General features: G+C 38.5%; 1 protein-coding gene across 1 annotated transcript in view; it reads right to left on the bottom strand.

Moving 5' to 3' along the window:
- The window catches only part of RELN (reelin), a 530,384-nt gene that overhangs the window by 434,053 nt on the left and 71,019 nt on the right, over window positions 1–25,312 (bottom strand). Inside the window, exon 2 of the mRNA XM_065939296.1 lies at window positions 23,188–23,298. Within this exon, the coding sequence (XP_065795368.1) occupies window positions 23,188–23,298 (111 nt within the window). The remainder of the gene's footprint in view (window positions 1–23,187; window positions 23,299–25,312) is intronic.

Here is a 25,312-nt window from a genome sequence, read left to right on the forward strand (position 1 = left end):
CATCCTGAACCCCCTCCTACCTCCCTTCCCATCTCATCCCTCTGGGTCATCCCAGTGCACCAGCCCTGAGCACCCTGTCTCATGCATCGAACCTGGACTGGTGATCTGTTTCACATATGACAATACACATGTTTCAATGCTATTCTTTCAAATCATCCTACCCTCGCCCTCTCCCACAGAGTCCAAAAGACTGTTCTATACATCTGTGTCTCTTTTGCTATCTCACATATAGGGTTATTGTTACCATCTTTCTAAATTCCATATATATGCATTAGTATACTGTATTGGTGTTTTTCTTTCTGACTTATTCCACTCTGTATAATAGGCTCCAGTTTCATCCACCTCATTAGAACTGATTCAAATGTATCCTGAATGTTGAGTTTTAAGTCAACTTTTTCACTCTCCTGTTTCACTTTCATCAAGAGGCTCTTTAGTTCTTCACTTTCTGCCATAAGGGTCATGTAATCTGCATATCTGAGGTTATTGATATTTCTTCCAGCAACCTTGATTCCATCTTGTGCTTCATCCAGTTCAGCATTTCTCATGATGTACTTTGTATATAAGTTAAATAGGCAGGGTGACAATATACAATCTTGATGTACTCCTTTCCCATCTTTGGAACCAGTCTGTTGTTCCATGTCCAGTTCTAACTGTTGCTTCCTGACCTGCATACAGATTTCTCAAGAGGCAGGTCCGGTGGTCTGGTATTCTCATCTCTTTAAGAATTTTCCACAGTTTGTTGTGATCCACACAGTCAAAGGCTTTGGCATAGTCAATAAAGCAGAAGTAGATGTTTTTCTGGAGCTCTCTTGCTTTTCTGATGATCCAGTGGATGTTTGCAATTTGATCTCTGGTTCCTCTGCCTTTTCTATTTCCAGCTTGAATATCTGGAACTTCACGGTTCATGTACTGTTGAAGCCTGGCTTGTAGAATTTTGAGCTTTACTTTACTAGTGTGTGAGATGAGTACAACTGTATGGTAGTTTGAGCATTCTTTGGGATTCCCTTTCTTTGGGACTGGAATGAAAACCAACCTTTTCCAGTCCTGTGGCCACTGCTGAGTTTTCCAGATTTGCTGGCATATTGAGTGCAGCACTTTCACAGTACCATCTTTCAGGATTTGAAATAGCTCAACTGGAATTTCATCACCTCTACTAGCTTTGTTTGTAGTGATGCTTCCTAAGGTCACTTGACTTCGCATTTCAGGATGTCTGGCACTAGGTGAGTGATCACACCATCGTAGTTAACTGGGTCATGAAGATCTTTTTTGTATAGTCCTTTTGTGTATTCTTGCCACCTCTTCTTAATATCTTCTGCTTCTGTTAGGTCCCTACCATTTCTGTCCTTTATTGAACCCACCTTTGCATAAAATGTTCCCTTGGTAAATCTAACTTTCTTGAAGAGATCTCTAGTCTTTCCCATTCTATTGTTTTCTTCTATTTCTTTGTATTGATCATTGAGGAAGGCTTTCTTATTCTATCCTTGCTATTCTTTGGAAATCTGTGTTCAAATGGGTATCTTTCCTTTTCTCCTTTGCCTTTCACTTCTCTTCTTTTCTCAGCTATTTGCAAGGCCTCCTCAGACAACCATTTTGCCTTTTTGCATTTATTTTTCTTGGGGATGGTCTTGATCACTGCCTCCTGTACGTCACGAACCTCCACCCATAATACTACAGGTACTCTGTTTATCTGTCTACGCTTGAATCTATTTCTCACTTCCACTGTATAATAGTAAGGTATTTGATCAGGTCACACCTGAATGGTCTAGTGGTTTTCCCTACTTTCTTTCAATTTAAGTCTGAATTTGGCAATAAGGAATTCCTGATCTGAGCCAGTCAGCTCCTGGTCTTGTTTTTTGCTGATTGTATAGAGCTTCTCCATCTTTGGCTGCAGAGAATATAATCAATCTGATTTTGGTATTGACCAGCTGGTTTGTCCATGTGTAGAGTCTTCTCTTGTGTTGTTGGAAGAGGGTGTTTGCTTGACCAGTGCGTTCTCTTGGCAAAACTCTATTAGCCTTTGCCCTACTTCATTATGTACTCCCGGGCCAAATTTGCCTGTTACCAAGTAGCTCTTGACTTCCTACTTTTGCATTCCAGTCCCATATAATGAAGAGGACATCTATATATATAGAATATTTCTAATTCTAGAAGGTCTTATAGGTCTTCATAGAACCGTTCAACTTCAGCCTCTTCAGCATTACTGGTCGGGGCATAGACTTGGATTATTCTGATATTGAATGTGCCTTGGAAATGAACAGAGATCATTCTGTTGTTTCTGAGATTGCATCCAGATACTGCATTTTGGACTCTTTTGTTGACTATGAATGGCTACTCCGTTTCTTCTAGGGGATTCTTGCCCACAGTATTAGATATAATGGTCATCTGAGTTAAATTCACCCATTTCAGTCCATTTCAGTTTGTTGATTCCTAAAATGTGAATGTTCATTCTTGCCATGTCCTGTTTGACCATTTCCAATTAGCCTTGAATCATGGACCTAACATTCCAGGTTCCTATGCAATATTGTTGTCTACAGCATCGAACTTTACTTCCATCACCCGTCACATCCACAACTGGGTCCTGTTTTTGCTTTGCCTCCATCTCTTCATTACTTCTGGAGTTATTTCTCCACAATCACAGGAAACTAACCAAACTGATCACATGGACCACAGCCTTGTCTAGCTCAATGAAACTATGAGCCATGCCATGTAGCACCACCCAAGATGGATGGGTCATGGCATAAAGTTCTGACAAAACATGGTCCACTGGAGAAGGGAATGGCAAACCACTTCAGTATTCTTGCCTTGAGAACCCCATGAACAGTATGAAAAGGCAAAAAGGTATGACACTGAAAGATGAACTTTCCAGGTCGGTAGGTGCCCAATATGTTACTGGAGAAGAGTGGAGAAATAACTGCAGTAGTAAGTGCTTCAATTATTCAGAAGATAGTTTAAGACCTAAATTTTTTTTAATTTAAAATTTCTTGGACCAAACCATTTTTTAAATTTAGTTTCAATCGCATACCCTGTTTTGTAAATAATGACTTTAGTTCAAAAGCCAGTGCATCTCTTCAAGACTATATTTTGCCTATTTTTTAACTCCCTAGCATAAAAATTAGTGTCTAGTTTAAAACAAAAATCACTAGGTTTTGCCAGCATAATACTGCCTTTTTAAATATGGACTCATACTATCACTTGGAAACTAAGATCAATTTAGAAAATTCCTCTATGCCTACAGGAAATAATACAGCTCAGAATATACCTGCAATCAATCATTAATCTATATGTTAGATGTATAACAGGAATTCTGAAGTCTTATTCAAAAGGATCTTTAGTTCTGAGTCTAATATGGGAGTTTCCAGAAAGAGGAGAGTGACTGGGGCAGGTTTCTGAGTCTGACAATGCAGAAAGAGCCTTAAAAGGAGACCAGAAGGATCTCTGCACAGCCCAGGTGCACGGGCAGAGGAGAGAGAGACAATGCATAGGGAGAAAAGAAAGAAATGAAGGTTTCCCTTCCTGCTCCCCAAGGCTGCATTCACAAGGGACTCCATGGAGGATGGAATATAAGGATGCCAGCACACAGCTAGAAATAAGTCAAACTCCCCCAGATATTCCCTACAGGATGCAGAGGCCCCAAGTAGGGGCCATAAAATTGGACCCTGGAATGTAAGCACTCAAGCTGAGACTCTTCTCTTTATCCTCACATTCATCTCTAGCTCGAATGGTTGACCTCCTTTGTAGGGCAATTTTCACAAAGGAATAAAAGTTATCACTGCCATACTGCATGAGAACAATCAGAGAAACACAAAAATTCATTGAAATATGGATACCAAGGGGCTCCTCAACAACTCGAGACATGTATCATTCAAATTTGTGCTTTAGATGAATAACATATTATTACATGGTCTTGTTCTCCGAGGAGGCTTACTAGCCATCAAAACTACAAATGTTAAATCTTATATGCCAAAGATCTAATGTATATAAATGCATGTGTGCATTCTGAATCGCTTCAGTCATGTCCAACTCTTTGCTACCCAGTGGACTGTAGCCCGCCAGGCTCCTCTGTCCATGGGATTCTCCAGGCAAGAATACTGGAGTGGGTAGCTATTTCCTCCTCCAGAGATCTTCCACACCCAGCCACCGAACCCAGGTCTCTAATGTCCGCTGCCTTGGCAGATGAGTTCTTTACCAGTAGCGCCACCTGGGAATCCTGTAATGTATATAAAATATCTGAACACAAATGCACACAGACTTAAGCAAACAGTGTTACACGGACCACATAAAGCAGTGAGTGCTTTTCAAACTTTCATAATACCACAACCCAGAATGGAATCTACCTTTTACTTTGCAACCAAGAGTACACAAATATACACTCAACAAACAAGCAAAAATCATGAAACAATAAGTATCTTTGTTATGATGCATTGAAACATTAACTAAAGAATACTACACATCCCATGGCTGAAGATCATTAAATTATAGGAACATGTATAATTGATAAGCAAATTGGTTAAGTGATTCCCCATCATCAGAAGAGAAGACAAATCAAGAGAAGTAAAACAGTCACTTATTCTCCTTTTATTCTTTGAAGACATACTACTTTTAGGTATGACTGAGTCCTAAATATATGAAAATAAACCAAAACATTAGCATTCCTATTTCAATAACATTTTCAGAATTTTCAATATTAAATGTTAAGTGGGTAGAAGGTTTAATGTCCCTATTACAAAATTTTCTTTACTCTATTTTATTTCAAAAGAAACCAGCAAAAATATTCTTCATTTCCACCATAATTTATGAAGCTATAGTTTTATGAAGTGTTCTATCATCTTTTGAACAATTCAACACTTTATTACTTACTTCTAAATATATTATTTATTTTAATATATTATTAAATAATTATTACTTTATTATAAAACTTCTAGTTCTAAAATATTTCTATATACAGTACACTCTTCACTGCAGTAGATTTTGAAAAAGAATTAATAAAATGTATGCATTCATAAATCATTGAATTTTTAATTTTTCCCAGTGATTAAAAGACTCCCTAAACAAATGGAATTTTAAAACATTTAAATCTAAAGCAGTGAGTATTAAATACTTGACACTACCCACTGACTTCTTTAAATGAACAAATTTAAAATATATTTAAAAGTATGCTATTATTTAATAAAAATATTTACTTTTAAAAAACAGCTTAATCTTTTGTGTTTTTTTTGTTTGTTTGTTTTGAACAGTAACACAATGGTAACTTCTATGTTAACAAAAACAAAGAAAAGTGGGAGTAAAGCTTTTTTTTCCTTTAGGTGAATCTCCCAACTATCCACTTCATTTACTCAAGTCCTAACACTAATATGCTGAAAAACACAGAGGAGGCTGTGGCCCAATTTCATGAGGATATTTAAAGGGTGAGAAAGCCCATGCAATTACAAGGGTCAAGAGAAAAGCATATTAATAAAGCTTCAAATCTTATATGTTAGCAGTAGAATAGCAACCAGCAGTTGGTGTTTTTTTAATATTTAGAGTCAAAGACACTAATTCTTTAATGTAATGACCGTCTGCCTTTAAGCACTGTTACACTAAGCCAGAGTCACCGTCTTAACTCCACCCATGCTCTGCTCTGGTTCAACAACGTAATCTTCACATATTGTGTGTATTTATTTATTTATTTAACAAGAGAAGTTCATCTGTAAACTTTCTTGACCAATCTTGACTTGGCACCAACTCATCAATTAATTAACTCTTAACAGATTCTTCTAGATATGACTGCCACACAGATATTTTATCTTCCTGTTAATTAGTAATTATGCACTGGCAAGAAAAACAGTGTTTCTTTCCAATTATCCCAGAACTCAGTGATTATTTAAACTTGGCTAATTAGCATTAGAGGGCTGTACATCTTCTGGGCAAATTGTATTTGATAATCCCTATTAAAATATACATGGTGGTTGTTGACTTGTAACAAGAAAAAAAGTGGCAGTTCAAAGGGTATTAGATACCGAACCAGGCAAATGGGGGCCCATTAAAATTTCCCCAACTGCTCTAATGAGAATGCCGAGGGTCATTTCTGCCTAATTTACCATCTGTTTGGCTTCTGGCATGTGTCTCTAGTGTGAAGGGAGTGTCCTGAAGCCCATTTGGCTTATCACAGTGTAATCCAGTAGTCTGAAGCAATTTCAGTTGTTTAAAGTGGCACATTAAAATCAGAACCTTACACATGTGAATGGAAAAGCTTTAAGTATAAAAATGATGTCACATAATGGAGTTTCCTGATTTTTTAAAAATACAAGCAGGCAATACTCTAAGAGAAACTTTTAGACAGATTCCATATGCACTCTGGTATCTGCTCTCTAGTCACCCAAATGCTACGATGATTGAAAAATATGTACTTTTTAGGCTCCATCACCTGGACCACACATTTAAAAAATTTAGATTTGCATTAAGGCAGGCCACAGATCCCTAGATGAGGCACAGATACCACTGAGAAGATAATAGGCAAGCCACAAATTGGAAAATACTTTTACAAAATATACCTCTGATAAAGGGCTGGTACCCAGGATGTATTAAAACTCCTATAACTCAAAGATTAAAAAAAATTCAATTTTTAAAAGAATGAGCATAAGATTTGAACTTGACAAAAGTGGCCAATGAGCATGAGAAAGTGGTCAACATTAGTAGTCAGCTAGGAAATGCCAATTAAAACTACAACATGACACCACAATACAGGCACAAAAATGGCTAAAATTAAAAACAATAACAATGTTTAATATAGGTGAAGATGCAAAGCAATTGCAACTCTATTACTAATTTGGTAAGAGTGTAAAAAGGTATAATCATTCGGGAAAAGATCTGGCAGCTTCTTATGAAATGAAAACCATACACTACTAAGTATTTATTCAATAAAAATAAAAGCACATATTCACAAAAAGACTTATACAGATATGTTCATATGCAGCTACGTGCACAACAACACACAGCTGTATGCACAATAACCATAACAATAAAAAATAGAAAAGCAAAAGAATGCTAGTCAGCAATAAAAAAGAGCAAGCTACTGACAGATAACAACATGAATAGTTCTCACAAATGTTGTGTCTAGTGAGACAAGCCTTATACAAAAGAGTACATACTGAATGAGAGCATTTACAACAGTTCAATAACATGCAAAATTTATCTCTGGTGGAATAAAATAAACACGATAATTGCCTCTGGGTAATGGGAGTAAACTTATATGCAGAGTACATCATGAGAAATGCAGGGCTGGAAGAAGCACAAGCTGGAATCAAGATTGCTGGAAGAAATATCAATAACCTCAGATATGCAGATGACACCACCCTTATGGCAGAAAGTGAAGAGGAATTAAAAAGCCTCTTGAATGAAAGTGAAAGAGGAGGGTGAAAAAGTTGGCTTAAAGCTCAACATTCAGAAAACTAAGATCATGGCATCTGGTTCCATCACTTCACCGGAAATAGATGGGGAAACAGTGGAAGCAGTGTCAGACTTTATTTTTGGGGGCTCCAAAATCACTGCAGATGGTGATTGCAGCCAAGAAATTTTAAAAGACGCTTACTCCTTGGAAGGAAAGTTATGACCAACCTAGATAGCATATTTAAAAGCAGAGACATTACTTTGCCAACAAAGGTCCATCTGGTCAAGGCTTTGGGTTTTTCCAGTGGCCATGTATGGATGTGAGAGTTGGACTGTGAAGAAAGCTGAGCGCCGAAAAATTTATGCTTTTGAACTGTGGTGTTGGAGAAGACTCTTGAGAGTCCCTTGGCCTGCAAGGAGATGCAACCAGTCCATCCTAAAGGAGATCAGTCCTGGGTGTTCATTGGAAGGACTGATGCTGGAGCTGAAACTCCAATACTTTGGCCACCTCATGTGAAGAGTTGACTCATTGGAAAAGAGCCTGATGCTGGGAGGGATTGGGGGCATGAGGAGAAGGGGATGACAGAGGATGAGATGGCTGGATGGCATCACCGACTCGATGGACATGAGTTTGAGTAAACTTCGGGAGTTGGTGATGGTCAGGGAGGCCTGGCGTTTTGCAAATTCATGGGGTCACAAAGAGTTGGACATGACTGAGCGACTGAACTGAACTGAACTGAAGTGGGAGTAAAAGTTAGTGAAGGAAAGGGAACTTTTTGGGATTAAGGTCTGCATTTTGATAAGGGTTTGTGTTACACAGATGTGTAGATTTATCAACTCTCTTTTCGTGTATCCTTTGAGATTTATGCATTACACTGTATACCAACTTGGACTTCCCTGGTGGCTCAAATGGTAAAGCATCTACCTACAACACGGGAGACTCGGGTTCAATGACTGGGTCGGGAAGATCCCCTGGAGAAGGAAATGGCAACCCACTCCAGTACTCTTGCTTGGAAAATCCCATGGGCTTAGATCTTCCCTGTAACTCAGACGGTAAAGAATCTGCCTACAATGCCGGAGACTTGCGTTCAATCCCTGGGTCAGGAAGATGCTCTGATGAAGGGAATGGCAATCCACTTCAGTATTCTTGCCTGGAGAATCCCATGAACAGAGGAGCCTGGTGGGCTACAGTTCGTGGGGTCTCAAGGAGTTGGACACGACTGAGCAACTAACACTGCTGCTACTGTATATAAACTTTACCAAGATGGTGGGTACTCACTGTAAAATTCTTTCAACTTTGATGTATACGAGATAATTTTCATAAAATAAAATGTTAAAAGTAGATTGAGATTACTTCAAATTTCTATATTTTCTAAAATAACATCAACTCATTAGATGCATACCTACACATACTATAAAACCATGTACACATGACTGACAGCATTTCTTTCAGCAACTGATTTGGTCACATCAGCCTTGCAGGTGGGGGCACAGAATCCACTGCTTCTGTGTTTCAGTTTTGTGCTTCTACCTGTGCGCCCATCTGCTGGATTCCCTTTGGTAACCTTAAGTTTGTTTTCTATATCTGGGAGTCTATTTCTGTTTTGTAAGTAAATGTCAACAGATAAGTGGATAAATAAGATATTGAATATCCATACAATGGACTATTATCTAGTCATACATAAGCATGAAGCACTTAAATTTTTTAATATACTTCAATATGGATGAACTTGAAAACATAAGTAAAAGGACCTAGTCACAAAAGGTCACATATCATTATTTAATTTATATAAAATGTCCAGAATAGCTTATACAGACAGAAATTTAGTGGTTGCCATGGGATTGGAGGGGGAGGGGTGATTTGGGGACTGACTGTTAATTTAAGATATAAGGTTCTTTCTGGGGTGATGGAAATATTTTCAAGTTAGTGGTGATGGTTGCAGTACATAGTGAATATACTAAGAATCACGGAACTGTACACTCTTAAATGGAAAGTTTTATGTTAAGTGAATTATAGCTCAAAAAGAAAAACAAACAAAAAAAGCATATAAAAGATTCTAAGAAGCACTGTTTGCCTTTCTTTAAACAGGATTTTTTTTTATTCTTTTTCCATGTGAGACCTATTAATATACCAGGAGACACTAGATGTTCACAAGAAACAGTGTGGCAGAAGCTGCTATCAACACAACATTTTAAAATTCATTCTAAGACGTGACTGGTACCATCTTCTTGCTGAAAACTGCAGCAAGAAAGAGAGAAAAGGGAGGGGAGGGCTAGGGGCTTAAGGACAGACCTCACCAACCTCATCACTGTTCTAGAGCTGGTCATTTGTCTGCTTCTACATTGGTCACTCTGCTTCTACAGAATGCCAAGTCCCAACTGAATTCTTTTATTAATAACAGATTTCTCTCCATTTTTATTATTATTGTTAGAAATGCTGTTGGATCATTGACGTTAAATGTCAGGTTAAAAAGAATCTTCTCCTAACGCAAATAATTATTTTAAACAGAGAATAATTAAGGATAAACAAAACATCTTTCCAGAGCCTGATGTCTGATAGCACCATTTATTTTACTTTTAACTTGCTATTTACTAGAGTTCACCGGGAGAGGAACTTCCTGAAAGAGAACCAGAAATAACATAATTAACTAGATAATAACAACAACATGGTTCTGATATACGAAAACACATAGAAAGAAGAGCAGGAGGGGAGCTCACTCTGGACTTTTACCAAAATATTAACAATTTTTGCTATTCTGTTTTTCAAAACTGGCAACTCCCACACCATCAAGTATCTTTCCATTCAGACATTCAGAGTCCTGAAAACAGTAATTTAGTTGTATGCTTGCTTCAGAGAGCAGCCTACACATCTATTACGCCACATGCAAAACTCAGCATCAGAGGGTTGAATATAAACCACAGAACAGAAGACAAGAGTGAAAACAGAACTGGCATTTTGTGAAATGCCTTTAATGGACTCCTACACCTATTTTCAAATTCACATGTTGTATTCAGAACTATTTCCTAAGCAATGCCAAGAATTTACTTTTACTTTTTAAAAATACTTCAAAGATAGCCATCAGAATGATTTTCAGGAAGTAATAATATTATAAAGTTATTTCAAATTATTCCTAATTTTGGCTGCTAGGAAAAGGTTAACCTTTTCCAAGATTATTTAAAAATCAATTACTGTGAACATGAAACATAAACTCATTTATCATTACTTGGATACCTTAAAAAAGGACTGGAAAACCTAAAGAGGAAACTGCACTAGAAGCTAAACAAACACTAGACCAGCTGCTCTGAAGTTTATTCCCTTAAGCACATACTCGATCTTGTCTCTGGTTAAAGTGGACAGACTGACAGGCTGTGAAAAGCCTCACTCTCACAGAAAAACAGTTTTCTCTTATTAGCAAAGACACAGTATTAGAAAATGGCTTTAAAAATTATTATTTAAGAAAAACAGAGAAAAGAACTTCTTTTTTATTTGTTTGTTTAGTTTACTTTACAATATTGCATTGGTTTTGCCACACATTGACTCGAATCCTCCATGGGTGTACATGTTTCCCCATCCTGCTTCTGCTTTTATCCATTGAGCAGTAAGACCTCATTTACAGAAATGATTTTATAGAGCAACAGACCTCATTTATCTTCCAGAATTATTGTTAAAAACTTAGGCATGAGAAAGTACCCCCTACTGCTCTGCCCTTGTTGTTTGGCACTCAGTCTTTGGGGCAAATATTTTCTTTAATGACAGAAACAAGGTTATATTTGTCAAGACAGAGGAATCTCTTTGCCAATAATTTTTTAACACTAACAGACAAAATTATAACAAGACAATTTCAAAATTTATAACTTATACAGCACAGTGGCAACTTTTACTAGAATCTGCTCTAAAAATATGACTTTACCAATGCTTTTATTTCTGAGCAGCCAATTTACTGTGTTCCTGAGCACATGGATTTGAGTAAGAATAAGGAAGAGAATGGAGCTTAAAAGAACTCTTCTTCCTTAGGGATACATTTTTAAAGTACCTACAGTGATTTCTGGGCACATATCTTACTAGGGCTGAATTTATCTATCTAGAATATGTAAACTGTCCAGAGAAGACAGACAAGTTAAATAATTAAAGAGCTATGAAATGGATGAATCACAGGTCAAGTGTGGGGATTTTTTAGTTTTTTTATTTGGTTGGTTTTTTTTGTCATTTGTTTGCTCTTTGCCTAAAGGAAAGAACTACTTTTAAACAAATATATACCATTTTCAATTATATAAAAAATTATACAAAAAACATTTGAAGTTATGCAAAGTGTTACACACATATATATACCAGAAAACCTTTAATCACCTCACTTGAATAGACTTTAATCAAGTCTATTCTCTTCAACTATGTTCCCAAAAAATTACAGAGTCACCATTTTTTAGTCATTATTTTTTGAAAGATCTAAGAAATAAAATAAGAAATTTACTGTCATGTATCATTAATACATTGACTTGCCCCTATGATATGAAGATTAACTGAGCAATCTCTTGACAATGTTTCTACTCTCTTGATTCTACTTGATTTCTACTCTCTTGATTAAGAAGGCACTTAATCAATCACTCTCCTATCTGAAGGCACTGATGTCTGCTACCTCCAGGAAAGAAAGGAACAAAGTGATGGGCAAGATAATAAATTTTTCCAGGATCTCTGATAATAAAATATACATCTGTTCCTACAGTCTCAAGTGTTTGTACAGATGTGTAGACACATAAATACATATGTAGATTTGGAAATAGCCTCAAACTTAAAGACAATAATACTTTCTCTCTCTTGTCCATACCTGTCTACTTGTGCACATATTAATACATGCATTTTACTAAAGTCAATGCTAGTAAAATACCTTATAAAGATTCAAAGATTTTTGTTATTCATTCAATAAGTATTTATTGAGCACTGGTTATGTGCCATGAGAGTGAAGCTGACTAGACCATCTCTCATCCTCAAAGAGATACAAAAGCTTTTAAACAAGTAAATTCAGCAGATTGTTAGAGATATCTGGTGAAGGTCAGAGGGTAGAGCATTGAGGAAGCAACAAAGAGGTCTTTGAAGGCAGGGACCACAGAGGAGCAGAGAGGAGGAATCACAAGGGCTCAGTAGAGGAGGTGAGTCAGGACAGAGGCCTTAAAAAATGGCAGGATGTCTGCCCAGCTGACAGAGCCAGAAGGAATTCCAAGCACTATAAACAAGGTCTAAAGTTGCTGGGATTTTGGAACAGTGAGTGGGCTGCCATGATTGGTGCATGGATATGTATGTGTGTATGTAGAGGGAGTAGGTGACCGGAAAGGAATAGAAGGAAGCTGGGAAGAAACAGGAGTTAGGGACAGATGGGGCTAAGCAGAGAAGGGCTTTTTAAAAGTGAAGTTTATTTTGTCTGTAATAGAAACCAATTCAAGCTGACTCAGGCTGTTAAGTGGAGTTTAATGAATGGTTATAGAGCCAGGTTTGGATTATGGCTTTGCAGCGTCTTATGTGTCACCCTGGGCAGGTTACCTGCCGTCTCTGTACCTTAGCTTCTTTATCAACAAAATGAGAATAACTACAGTAGGATTTTTATTCAGATCAAAAGAGTTAATACCTGCAACACATCTGGCACACAGCAAGTGTTTGATAGATGTTAGCTATTTTTAATTGTTTCTTAGAACCCAAGAATTATCTGAGCCTGATGGGACGAAAGCCTAAAATAAGAGGTTGGAAAGCTCTGACACCTCAGGCAGCATTCCACCTCTCTCCTCCTATTTCTGCATGATCTTCCTCAGAGCCACTGTGGAAAAGAGCTGCTCAGAGCCCCCGAAAGTTTATATCTGCCTTGACTGAGCTCATGAAGAGTTGGACTGTGACTGATGAGTCTTAATTCTAAATTCCTATACTAGTAAATTTGATTGACTCAGCTTGGCTTCAAAATTGGGAAAGGAGTACCACAAGACTTTATATTGTCACCTTCCTTATTTAATTTATATGCAGAGTACATCATACGAAATGCCAGGCTGGATGAAGTACAAGCTGTAATCAAGATTGCCGGGAGAAACATCAACAACCTCAGATACACAGATGATACCATGCAAATGGCAGAAAGTGAAAACGAACTAAAGAGCCTCTTGATGATGGTAAAAGAGGAGAGTGGAAAAGCTGGTCTGAAACTCAACATTAAAAAAGCTAAGGTCATGGCGTCTGGTCCCATCACTTCATGTCAAATAGAAATGGGGAAAGTGGAAGCAAGGACTGATTTTATTTTCTTAGGCTCCAAAATTATTGCAGACGGTGACTGCAACCAGGAAATTAAAAGACGCTTGCTCCTTGGAAGGAAAGCTACAAGAAACCTAGAGAGCACATTAAAAAGTAGAGACATCACTTTGCTGACAAAGGCCCATATAGCCAAAGATATGTTTTTTTTCCAGTGGTCATAGACAGATGTGAGAGCTGGACCATAAAGAAGATTGAGCACCAAAGAACTGATGATTTCAAATTGTGGTGCTGGAGAAGCCTATTGAGAGTCCCTCAGACTGCAAGGAGATCAAACCAGTCAATCCTAAAAAAAATCAGTCCTGAATATTTACTGGAAGGACTAATACTGAGGCTGAAGCTCCAATACTTTGGCCACTTGATGCAAAAAACTGATTCATTGGAAAAGACCCTGATGCTGGGAAAGACTGAGGACAAAAGGAGAAGGGGGTGGCAGAGGATGAGATGGTTAGATAGGATCACTGATTCAATGGACATGAATCAGTAAATTCCAGGAGATAGTGACGGACAGGAAAACCTAGCATGCTGCAGTCCATGGAGTCACAAAGAGTCAGACACAACTTAGCGACTAAACAACAACAGCAGCAACAGTTTGGCTTGTGTACCCATGGTTTAATCTGAGGCCAAAGTGATAGGGTAAAAACAATGCCACAGTAACCTATCTCCCTAGAATAGTATGAAGAAAGCAAAGGAGTCACTTATCTTGATTTCCAACCATTTTCAGGTCTGAACCATAGAGAAAGCTAAGTGCATCTTCAGAGCTTTGACAGCTGCTGATGAATTACTTAAGGAATTTGGTGGTCTTTTGCTTTACATCCTCCTTAAACATTTCCAATTTGCATAGCCCTAAAGGTCCGTCTAGTCAAGGCTATGGTTTTTCCAGTGGTCATGTATGGATGTGAGAGTTGGACTGTGAAGAAAGCTGAGTGCTGAGAAATTGATGATTTTGAACTGTGGTGTTGGAGAAGACTCTTGAGAGTCCCTTGGCCCGCAAGGAGATGCAACCAGTCCATCCTAAAGGAGATCAGTCCTGGGTGTTCATTGGAAGGACTGATGCTGAAGCTGAAACTCCAGTACTTTGGCCACCTCATGTGAAGAGTTGGCTCATTGGAAAAGACCCTGATGCTGGGAGGGATTGGGGGCATGAGGAGAAGGGGATGACAGAGGATGAGGTGGCTGAATGGCATCACCGACTCGATGGACATGAGATTGAGTAAACTCTGGGAGTTGGTGATGGACAGGGAGGCCTGGCATGCTGTGATTCATGGGGTTGCAAAGAGTCGGACATGACTGAGCAACTGAACTGAACTCCTTTCAAGAATCTCGAAACAACCAATTGTGGTATATCACTATAAAAATGTAGTATATCCATAGAAAAGAATTATGACTTAGAAAAAGGAATGAAGTACTGATACATGCTACAACATAAATGAACCTTGAAAATATCAAGCTAAGTTAAAGAAGTCAGATACAAAGCCATATATTGTACTTGAAATGTCTACTTGAAATGTTTAAAATAGGCACATCTATAGGGACAGAAGGCTGAGCACTGAACAATTGATGCTTTTGAATTGTGATGCTGGAAAAGACTCTTGAGAGTCCTTTGGACAGCGAGGATATCAAACCAGTCAATCCTAAAGGAAATCAACTCTGAATATTCATTAGAAGGACTAATGCTGTAGCTGAAGCTCCAATCCTTTGGCCATCTGATGCGAAGAGCTGACTCACTGGAAAAGACCCTAATGCTGGGAATGCCTGAGGGCAAGAGGAGAAGGGGGTGACAGAGGATGCAATGGTTGGATGGCATCACTGACTCAACGGACACAAGTTTGAGCAAACTCGGGGAGGTCGTGATGGAGAGGGAATGCTGGCATGCTGCAATCCAAGGGTTCACAAAGAATCAGACACAATTTAGCAACTGAATGACAACAAAGGACAACAGAGAGACAGAAAGTAGATTAGTGGTTGTCAGGGACAGAAGGGAAGAAAGAATGGTGAGTGAGTGCTAATGGGAATGGGATTTCCTTTGCAGGTGATAAAATATTCTGCCATTAGATATAGGTGTTAGTTGCACAATCTTGTGAATATACTAGAAATCATTGAAAAGCAAACTTCAAATGGTAAATTTACAGGATGTGAATTACACTTTTTAAAAAGTATCTGAGACTGGGTATGATGTCAGAACTCCTGGTTTTAGTCTTCATACCCACACTCTCATTCAGAGCCACCGCTTGCCCTTCCCAAGCCCTGCCTCCTTACATGAGAGCAGGGGCTGAGGCAGGCTCCACGCAAGGTGCATCTCAGATCTAAGTTCTACGGGTAAGAAATTGGGCTCATTCCCACTTCAAATTAAAGTCAACCTCCCTCTTTCAATCTTCTGCCACTTGAACTGCCTTCTCATTCTGTTTCCTATTTCAAAGAAAGAATTTCTGATTATTTTTTATTATTATTATTTTTGAAATACCTATTTTGAGCATATATACAATACATGGCAGTTGAATGGATAATCTCACTAACACACCCAACAACTTTGTGAACTGGTCTTTCCTATCAATCTCATTTTACAAATGCAGACACTGAAGCTCAGGGGATGAAAGGACACGGTCCAGGGCAGCAAGAAGCAGAGCGAGGCACGGAGCCAGAGCTGTCTAACTCCAGAGGTCACCTTATGACCCCTGCACTGAGATGCCTTTCTCCACTAGCCCTTCCACTTGACCCAAATCTCATGCTCCTCAACATTTTCTCTAGCAATTTGTCAACTAATTCAACAGTTATATTCATCATGCCCATTACTCTTGTAAGTGCTTTTCTGTAGTGATTTGTGAATTGAGAAATAACCCTAAATTCTTTGTCATATGTCAAATGTGAACCATATAATAGTATTTCTTAATGAAGCTAATGCTGGCATACCCTAATGAGATGAATAAAGAACAAACTTAGGCTAATACCCCATAAAGAGGAAAGATGAATGACAACTTCATCTCTTGTCAACTATGTTCCTTGTACCATTTACCACAGTGGTGGTGGTGGTGGTGGTTTAGTTGTTAAGTCACATACAGCTCTTATGACTCCATGGATTATAACCCACCGGGCTCCTTTGTCCCTGGGATTTCCCAGAGGCAAGAATACTGGAGTGGGTCTCCATTTCCTTCTCCAGATCTTCCCAACCCAGGAATCAAACCCATGTCTTCTGCATTGCAGGTGGATTCTTTTCAGACTGAGCCACCAAGACTACAGTAATTTGTTTAATTAAACTAAAGTCTTCTTGTCAATTATATTATAGCTCATGTACCATACCCCAAAAAAGGTCATGCTTCCAGTCCCTCAATGTGTTTAAAATTTCTTAAGTATGTTACAAAATATTTCTCTGTAAAGGGACAGAAAAAATAAATTTAACAAGATCATCTGAGCAGTTAAACTTGACTGCAGCTAGTAAACAAGTATCATGACATATAGGATGGCACCTAATGAGTTGCTAGTGGCTGTCCCTTCTTTACAGACATTACAGCCTAAAGATTTGCATGTATTTATAACATGTGTATGTCTCAAACTCACACAGATATGACATCCAAAACTGAACTGCAGCTAATGTCCAAGGATGCAGGGGTCTTGGTGATAATTACTAAATTTGCAAAAAGTTCTACTTAGTTTTGATGGGAAGGATAACCAAAAATTAGCTCAAATGGACCCTGTATTTTTATTCTTAGTGACAATGAAACAAAGCAGTAACAAAAACTTGTGTTCTGGAAATGAAAGGTACAGTCTACATCTACTGGTAAAGTACACATTCTTATTAAGTAGTGACTAATATAAGATGGCATCACTTACTCGATGGACATGAGTTTGAGTAAACTCTGGGAGTTGGTGATGGACAGGAAGGCCTGGCATGCTGCGATTCATGGGGTCACAAAGAGTCAGACACGACTGAGTGACTGAACTGAACTGAACTGAAAATAAGATTTACTAAAACTTGAAGTCTTAAAATATTTACTATGTTTTTTAAATTTATCCCTATTCATCTAGAGTGCCATATCACTCTGGGAATAAAATCATTAAGTTATAAAGTTCTAATACCATGCTTTAAAGATAATACTGAAAATACTACATTTTTATGGTACTTGCTTAATCTCTATTAGAACATGATATGATTGACTGAATCCAAGAACACATCTTGGATCTGATCACTACATTTTCTCCCCAAATTTATACTTCATCAAATCCTGTCATTCTAGAATGGGTCTTACCAAAAAATAAATTAAAAGCATAGGAAATTATAAAAGCTTAAATGAAAAACTGCTAAGATGGCTGATGTATTAGCTGAAAAAAATTATCTAGGAATTACAAAGCAATTTATGCAGAGTCTAACAAAAGTTTAATTTATGCAGTGTCTAACAATCTGAAGTGTGGCTGCTACTCATCAGAACTGCAAACCTGATTCTCAGGTTTTAGAAAGCCAGAACACCAAAAACTAAGCAATATGCTTTTAGAGCCAGAATACTAAGTATTGAGTAAAATGAATTTCAGTGTCTGGACAAGGAACAATTTTGTATGAAAGGATATTCAAATAGCCTTTCATTGAGCAATCACAATGAGCCTTGAAGATTTACATGATTGAGCTGGAATTCAGTGCCAAAGACAAGAGGGAAGCATTTTTTTCTGGGATACACAAAGAGATATCCATAATTAAACATCAGTCCTCCCTAGGGCAGCATGTTTTCTTATATTGACAAGCAAAATGAAGTATTTCAAATCATGCATTACTGGCATACAGTCAGCTTTTGTGTAGCTATTGTTTTCATGTATTTCTGGCTATTAGGCATTTGTCTATTTTTGGTCAGTGAGACATACATTTTAAAGAATTCTGGTTTTACATAGAAGCATATGTAGTTATGCTAGAGGGATTACATTTATACAACAATATCTTAAGAGTAATTATGGCCTTATTTTGGTTGGTCATACACACATATTATATTCAAAAGAGAGTGACTATAACTTTAGTGTAATCAGTACAATTAAAATTAACTATAAGCGGAAAAAAGGGCTTCCCAGGTGGCTCGGTGGTTAAGAGTCCACCTGCTATACAGGAGATGCAGGTTCGATCCCTGGATCAGGAAGGCCCCCTGGAGAAGGAAACAGCAACGCGCTCCAGCGTCCCTGCCTGGGAAATCCCGTGGACAGAGGAGCCCGGTGCACTGTAACCCATGAGGTCACAAAGAGTTGGACACAACTGAACACACACATGCATACACACACATTTAACTAGTTGCGATAAGCAAGGCAAAGCAAAACATATAGTTGGGCCTAGAAAAGTACTTCTGGAATTTTTTTTTCCACTTATGCCTATATGTGCTCACTTACTCAGTCGTGTTTTGGCAGGCAATTCTTTACCAGCTAAGCTTATCACACACTAATTCCATGATATATTGGAAAAACGCAAATAAGTAATATTTGCTTAAAACTTCATCAGTTAAAAGTGTTAGTCACTGTCCATGGAATTCTCCAGGCAAGAATACTGGAGTGGGTTGCCATTCCCTTCTCCAGGAGATCTTTCCAACTCAGGGATCAAACCTGGGTCTCTTGCACTGCAGGTGGTTTCTTTACTGACTGAGCCACCTTAGGTCAGAGCCTAATGATAGATTATGTATTCAATAATTCTTTCATTCTAGATCAAAGACTGCCACATTATTTCAGTCTGATTCCTATAGCTACAAAACTATCAAAAAGCAGAAATTCTGTTACATTTTACCTTCTATAAGACTGTTCTTTTATTTTCTAATCTATACCCTATTCAAATCTTTTCCATTCTATTTAAATTGTAAAGACTATATTACACTTAAATACCAAAAATGTAATGTGCTTTTGTTTCCAAAATGATGATTTATCTAAAAAGACATTTAATCTTCTGTTTTCTATTACATTATTTATAAAGATTAACTGTTTAATAATATTCAAGTCATTTTATTAAATTTTGTTTTTAAGGTAACTTACCACTATCACATAAACACACAAAAAATTGTTTGGATATTACTGGAACTTAAAAAAAGATCTCAATTACCCATCCATCCACATAAAAATCATGTCCTATAAAAACGCCAAGTGACCAGTGGGAGACCTGAGCATTTGATATGGAAGTCAAACTACCATCAGTGGACTTCAAGTTCAGAAGTCTCTTCAGTCTCTATATCTTAGGCTGGAGGTCATGGGAAGACTACGTGCCACTTAACCAAACCAAAATACATTCTAATTCAAGTGAAACTGCCTTTTTACAAGCTTTTTGAAAGCTTGTAAGCTTTCAAAGTCACCATGGAAAACACCTTAAGGCTAAGGTGTCTTTAAACCATTTCTAAAAATTTTCAAATCTTATTTTGTTTGGCTTACTAGCTAAAATCTGAGGCATATGATACATGCATTGTATATATTCTTTCAATATATGTTCACAATATACTTATAAATGATACTTAATGACTCCTCATTTCAAGCCTCCATCATGGCAAATGATGGTTACTTCATTCAGCCAAGTTCTCTCAAATCATGTGGAGCTATAATCCTCAGATTAATGCCACCTGAGAACTGTTTCTCTGTGTGCGTGCTTCCTCCCTGCCCCACCCCAGTCCAGCCAAAGGAAGTACATAAAAGTCCTCGACTGATAACAGCAGCTGCTTCAGGTATCAAGATTTATAATTTGGGGATACCTAGTTTTACTTCCGGAGAAGGCAATGGCACCCCACTCCAGTACTCTCGCCTGGAAAATCCCATGGACAGAGGAGCCTGGTAGGCTGTAGTCCATGGGGTCGCTAAGAGTCGGACATGACTGAGCAACTTCCCTTTCACTTTTCACTTTCATGCATTGGAGAAGGAAATAGCAACCCGCTCCAGTGTTCTTGCCTGGAGAATCCCAGGGACGGGGGAGCCTGGTGGGCTGCCGTCTATGGGGTCACACAGAGTCGGACACGACTGAAGCGACTTAGCAGCAGCAGCAGTTTTACTTCAATGGTGAAGGGCAGGGAAGCCTGGCATGCTGCAGTCCATGGGGTCGCAAAAAGCTGGACACAACTGAGTGACTGAACAACAAGTTTTACTAAATATTTTCTATGTGGTGAGGGCTTTATCACCTCCTTTCATCCTTGCAACTGCTCAACACCTTAGTAAAGCAGGTGTCACTGTCATCAGCATTTCATAGATGAGGAAATTAAGCTTAGTAAGCAACATGGCTGAGGCACATGACTAATGAAGGCTGGGGTCTGGATCTGTGAGCAGGTCTGGCTGACTGCATGCATAGTGCACAGTCTTACCCCACCCACACCCCCCACATATGCTCCTTCTGGTCCAGGCTTGGCCGATGTCAGTGTACACCTGGACTCCTTCCATGCCTTGTCACATCAGACCTTTAACCACTGAACAGTCTCTTTGCATCCACTCCTGGACCTGACAGTTTGTTCTCCATGCTGACAACAGAGTGATCCCTTTAAAATGGAAGTCTGTTCAAGTCACTCCTCAGCTGAGACCCCCAAAGCACCCTCTGCTCCTGAATGCTCTGGCCGTGGTCTCCTATCCGGACTTATCTCTTTCCCTCTTGGTTTCAGGTCAGTCACTCCAAGGTTTTCTTTTCATCCCTAGAACACAGCCAGCCTCTTCCCACCCTGAGGTCTTTGCATCTACTGTTCTCTCCTTCAGGAGTGCTGTGCCCCACCTTCCACAGGGAGCTAATTCCTTCTCATTCTTCACATCTCAGCTCAATCCGACTTCCCCAGGAAAGCTTTTTGTAACTATATGCCATTTTACTCCAGTTTGGATTTCATTTCTCTGTCACACCCTTTCCCAGCACTCAGTACATTTCCTAGCTAGCCCCTAGCAAGATTTACTATTACATATTTATATGGTCATTTAAATAATGTCTCTCCCATTTAATTAATGTAGACGAGTGGTTCTCAAAATTTAGTAGGTATCAAAATCACCTCAAGTGCTTATTAAAAAACTGAACACTGTCTCATCGCCCACAGTATCTGATTCATTGAGTTTGGAGTAAGGCCAGGAACTCTCTAGTTACAAGTTCCCAGGGATGCTGAAGGTGTGGACCGTGGACTGATCCAGTACAGTGGTTCTCAACCCTGGATAAACAGTAAAATCACCTGGGAGCCAATGCCAAGCCCTTTTCTCAGAGGTTCTGATTCACCTGGGCTAAGGCAGAACCCAGGACATCTTATCCCAAATACTGCATACTTATCCTAAAACTGTTTTTTCTAAAATTTAAATTTAGCCAGTATCCTGTAAATTTTTATTTGTTAAATCTGGAAACCCTACTTGAAAATCCTACATAACTTAACACATAGTATGGCATATATTTAAGTACACATATTATATATATGATTATAACTGACCTCTCACTTCTACAGAGCACAGTAAGGGTGGGAATAAAAGAGTGGAATTTTTAGACTTAAGAGAATCTTATTTTTTCTGAAGGATTAGACCTTAAAAGTAGTAACCAACAGATTAGAAAAGTTTACCTGGGATCTTTTTAAAAATAGAGCAAATTCTCAATGTCAGATAATTTTAACAAGATGATTAAATGACTTCTTGGTTTCTTTACCCTGAAGCTGTGAACCTCATCTTGGGTCAGCAGGGTACCACTGCAGCCTCAACATTGTTGCTCTGACACCAAGCAGTAATGCACCTGGACAGAGCTCTCCTGGGACTCAACATAGAGGGGATGCTCCTTCATATGTCAAAAGTAGGTAAAATTTATTTATTTAATAAATACTCTAGGAAAAATAAAACATTGAACACATGGCTGCCTTCAATAAAGAAATTCTCTCTCACACTAATGGAGGAAATCTCATACAGTTTTCTAATCTCAGAGTAGGATCAGATTTCATGTCTTACATAAATTGATACAGTAAATTTGCATTTTTGATGCTGTAAAGGGTCTACTGAATTCCAGATTGGCATGTTTATCAAGCTTTGGGTAAACTACAGATTTCCAAATCTAGAACCCTCTGTGATCAGTGACCATCACATAGCATTCTGCCTCCACTTAAGTAAACTTCCAGATCTCTAGGTTAAAGACAAAGACTTCACATAAGTATTTTAAATATTAAATCACATTGTTTTATGAATACTCAGAGAATGCAATAATTTCAACAATTATTGCTATCTTTCACTGTGTGTGATGCTTACTTGCCAAACAACATGACACTTTTCACCTACTCCAAGATTTTAAGAACTGTTTATAAAAACAGGTTACTGAATAAATGCATGGGCATCAGAATGAATTCCAATTCCATCAACCTAAATGACAGAACACAGGAATCTACTCAAATCCCACAGGGCCAAGTATAATAGCAGCAGTACATGGAGAGAGGAACAGAATGGTCATCACACCAAACTCATGATTGGTTGCATATTTATGACTTACTTCAACTCACTTAACTTTAAGCAAACATACAAAAGTCACTTCAGATTATTTTCTATGAAATAATAAATGTCAAATACTTTTAGATATTTCAAAAATAAGACCTATAACTGTGTAAAATATAGCTTACCAAACCCAAATGCATTAGACCCTCCAATGCTCTGTGAAGCCTGAACACTGGTAGACGTGTACAGTCCAGTCACCAGCAAGCCATCAAAGAAGGTGCTTGTCGAAATTGTCACTGAAACACAGGGGAAAAAAAGAAACCTCAATTAATACAGTCAGAATAATGAGATACATTTCTGAAGTGTTAGACACTGTCAAAACAGTCTTGACTCATTATTAACAAATTATTTTTATACTATCCCTACTTAGTATTTCCTTGATATCAGAAATTACATAGGAGCAAAAAGAAACTCAGAACTCCAATGTCTGTAATTGCTGGTCCTAAATTTAGCACATCAGCCCCACCTTTCTGCATTCATTTACACTTTCCCTAGCTATGTGCAAAATCATCAGAAAATAATGTAGTACTGAAGAGTCGGTTTCCCACCTTCACTACCACCCCTGAAGGCAGTCAAAGGCATTGCTGGAGTTTTGGCATTGTGATGAAACACTCTTATTTTTTTAAATATTCCATACTGTGGGAAACAATCTTACACCAGCTGAAAGCAGAACAGTGAGTTGTGCTGCACTTCTTATTGTTAGTCTGTGTTTCATAGATGAGTCCCCTGAAGTCTTTAACAAAAGCAGGCTAATTTGCATGAAGACAGTCAGCCCTTTTCCTTTTGAAAACAAGAAAAGAAGACCACTGCATGCTTTAAGTTTTAGAACAAAGTCTACAAGAGGAGTCCAAATGGTTTCATAACCAGAAAATCAGGATGTTCCTGAGGAAAAAAGGGTCAAATTAACTGTATCTGTACGCTACTTAGGTTTGGCTTCTTAAAATTGTATCTTGCTCACACCCTAAAAGTTGGTCATAATTTCCTCCTTGAAAATAATGTTTTCTCCTGCATTGCCTTTATTATATATACCAAGATGAAGTCATTTGTAGGAAGTAGCCAAGAGAAGGTATTATTATTATGGCAGTAAGACTGAAATCATGCTTGCTGGCAGTAAGGAGAATGACTCGAGTCACATTAACTGTGATAAGAATGTTTAAATTAAACTCCAGGAAATCCAGTGAGTAGAGCAGAATGGTTTGAAACTTCCATATCAAAAAACATACATAAAACACTCATATCAACAGAAGAGCCTGACAACATACTACCCCCAAAACGGCACTGGATGTTGAAGTAAATCATCGCCACATTCTTTAGTCAGATATGAGTGCTGGCATGTAAACCACAAGAAAACCATTCAGCGGGGCACTGAGATAAGTAGTTTACATGCATTATCTCATTTCATTATCAAAACATCTCTGTAGAGGGGATACTGTTACTATTCCCAGGATACAAGTGAGGAATCTGTGGCATGGAACAATGAGGAACCTTGCCCGGGACCATCTGATGACATCTAAACTTCTTGATGCTGTTTATCTGGCTTCTCTCCCATTTTTTTCTCTGTTTCTCTGCCCCTAACCCCCTGCCCAACTAGATCCCACAATCACAAACTGGCCGTGGCCAAACTTTTGTTCAGTAACCTCTTTCCCACATGATTCACATGCATTAGGAGTATTTCAAAGCAAAATGAAAGCTATAGTAGTCAATATCACTGTTGACTAGAAAAGAAGAAGGCCATCGGCAGCCAGGAGGTATCCCCCATGGCATGTTGGTTAAAACCTAGGCCAGATAAGGGATGAGATCTGGGTCCTGGACCCTCATATGCTGCTACCTGTTCTTCAGCAAAACCACTTTGCCTCTCAGAGTCTAAATTTCCTCATTTATAGAATCACAGCTTAGTTGTCAGCCATCTGTTTTGCTTACCCCAGACACCCACAACTGGTTCTATTGATGCCTTCATCCTTCAGTTCGGTGAGATAAAAAGTCCTTAAATGTCCCCCTCCCATCTAAGAGGTTTAGAATTAAGTCACTTCCTGTTAAGTTGCCTATACAAGCCACAGGACTCAAATGTTGTCTCAGGTCATCCTTCACAGCCTGCAGAGCCTCACTGTGGATTCACAGGACCCTGCTTTTACCTCCTGCCTCTCAATCCACTCCACTCCAGTCCAGCAAGATGGCACCTATCTGGTGTTAAGGCACAAGCACAGCCACTGTGGATTTCTCCGCATTTCTTTATGCTTCTATTCTGGTTCC

Source organism: Muntiacus reevesi, chromosome 6 (assembly GCF_963930625.1).
Source record: "Muntiacus reevesi chromosome 6, mMunRee1.1, whole genome shotgun sequence".
NCBI lineage: Eukaryota > Metazoa > Chordata > Mammalia > Artiodactyla > Cervidae > Muntiacus > Muntiacus reevesi.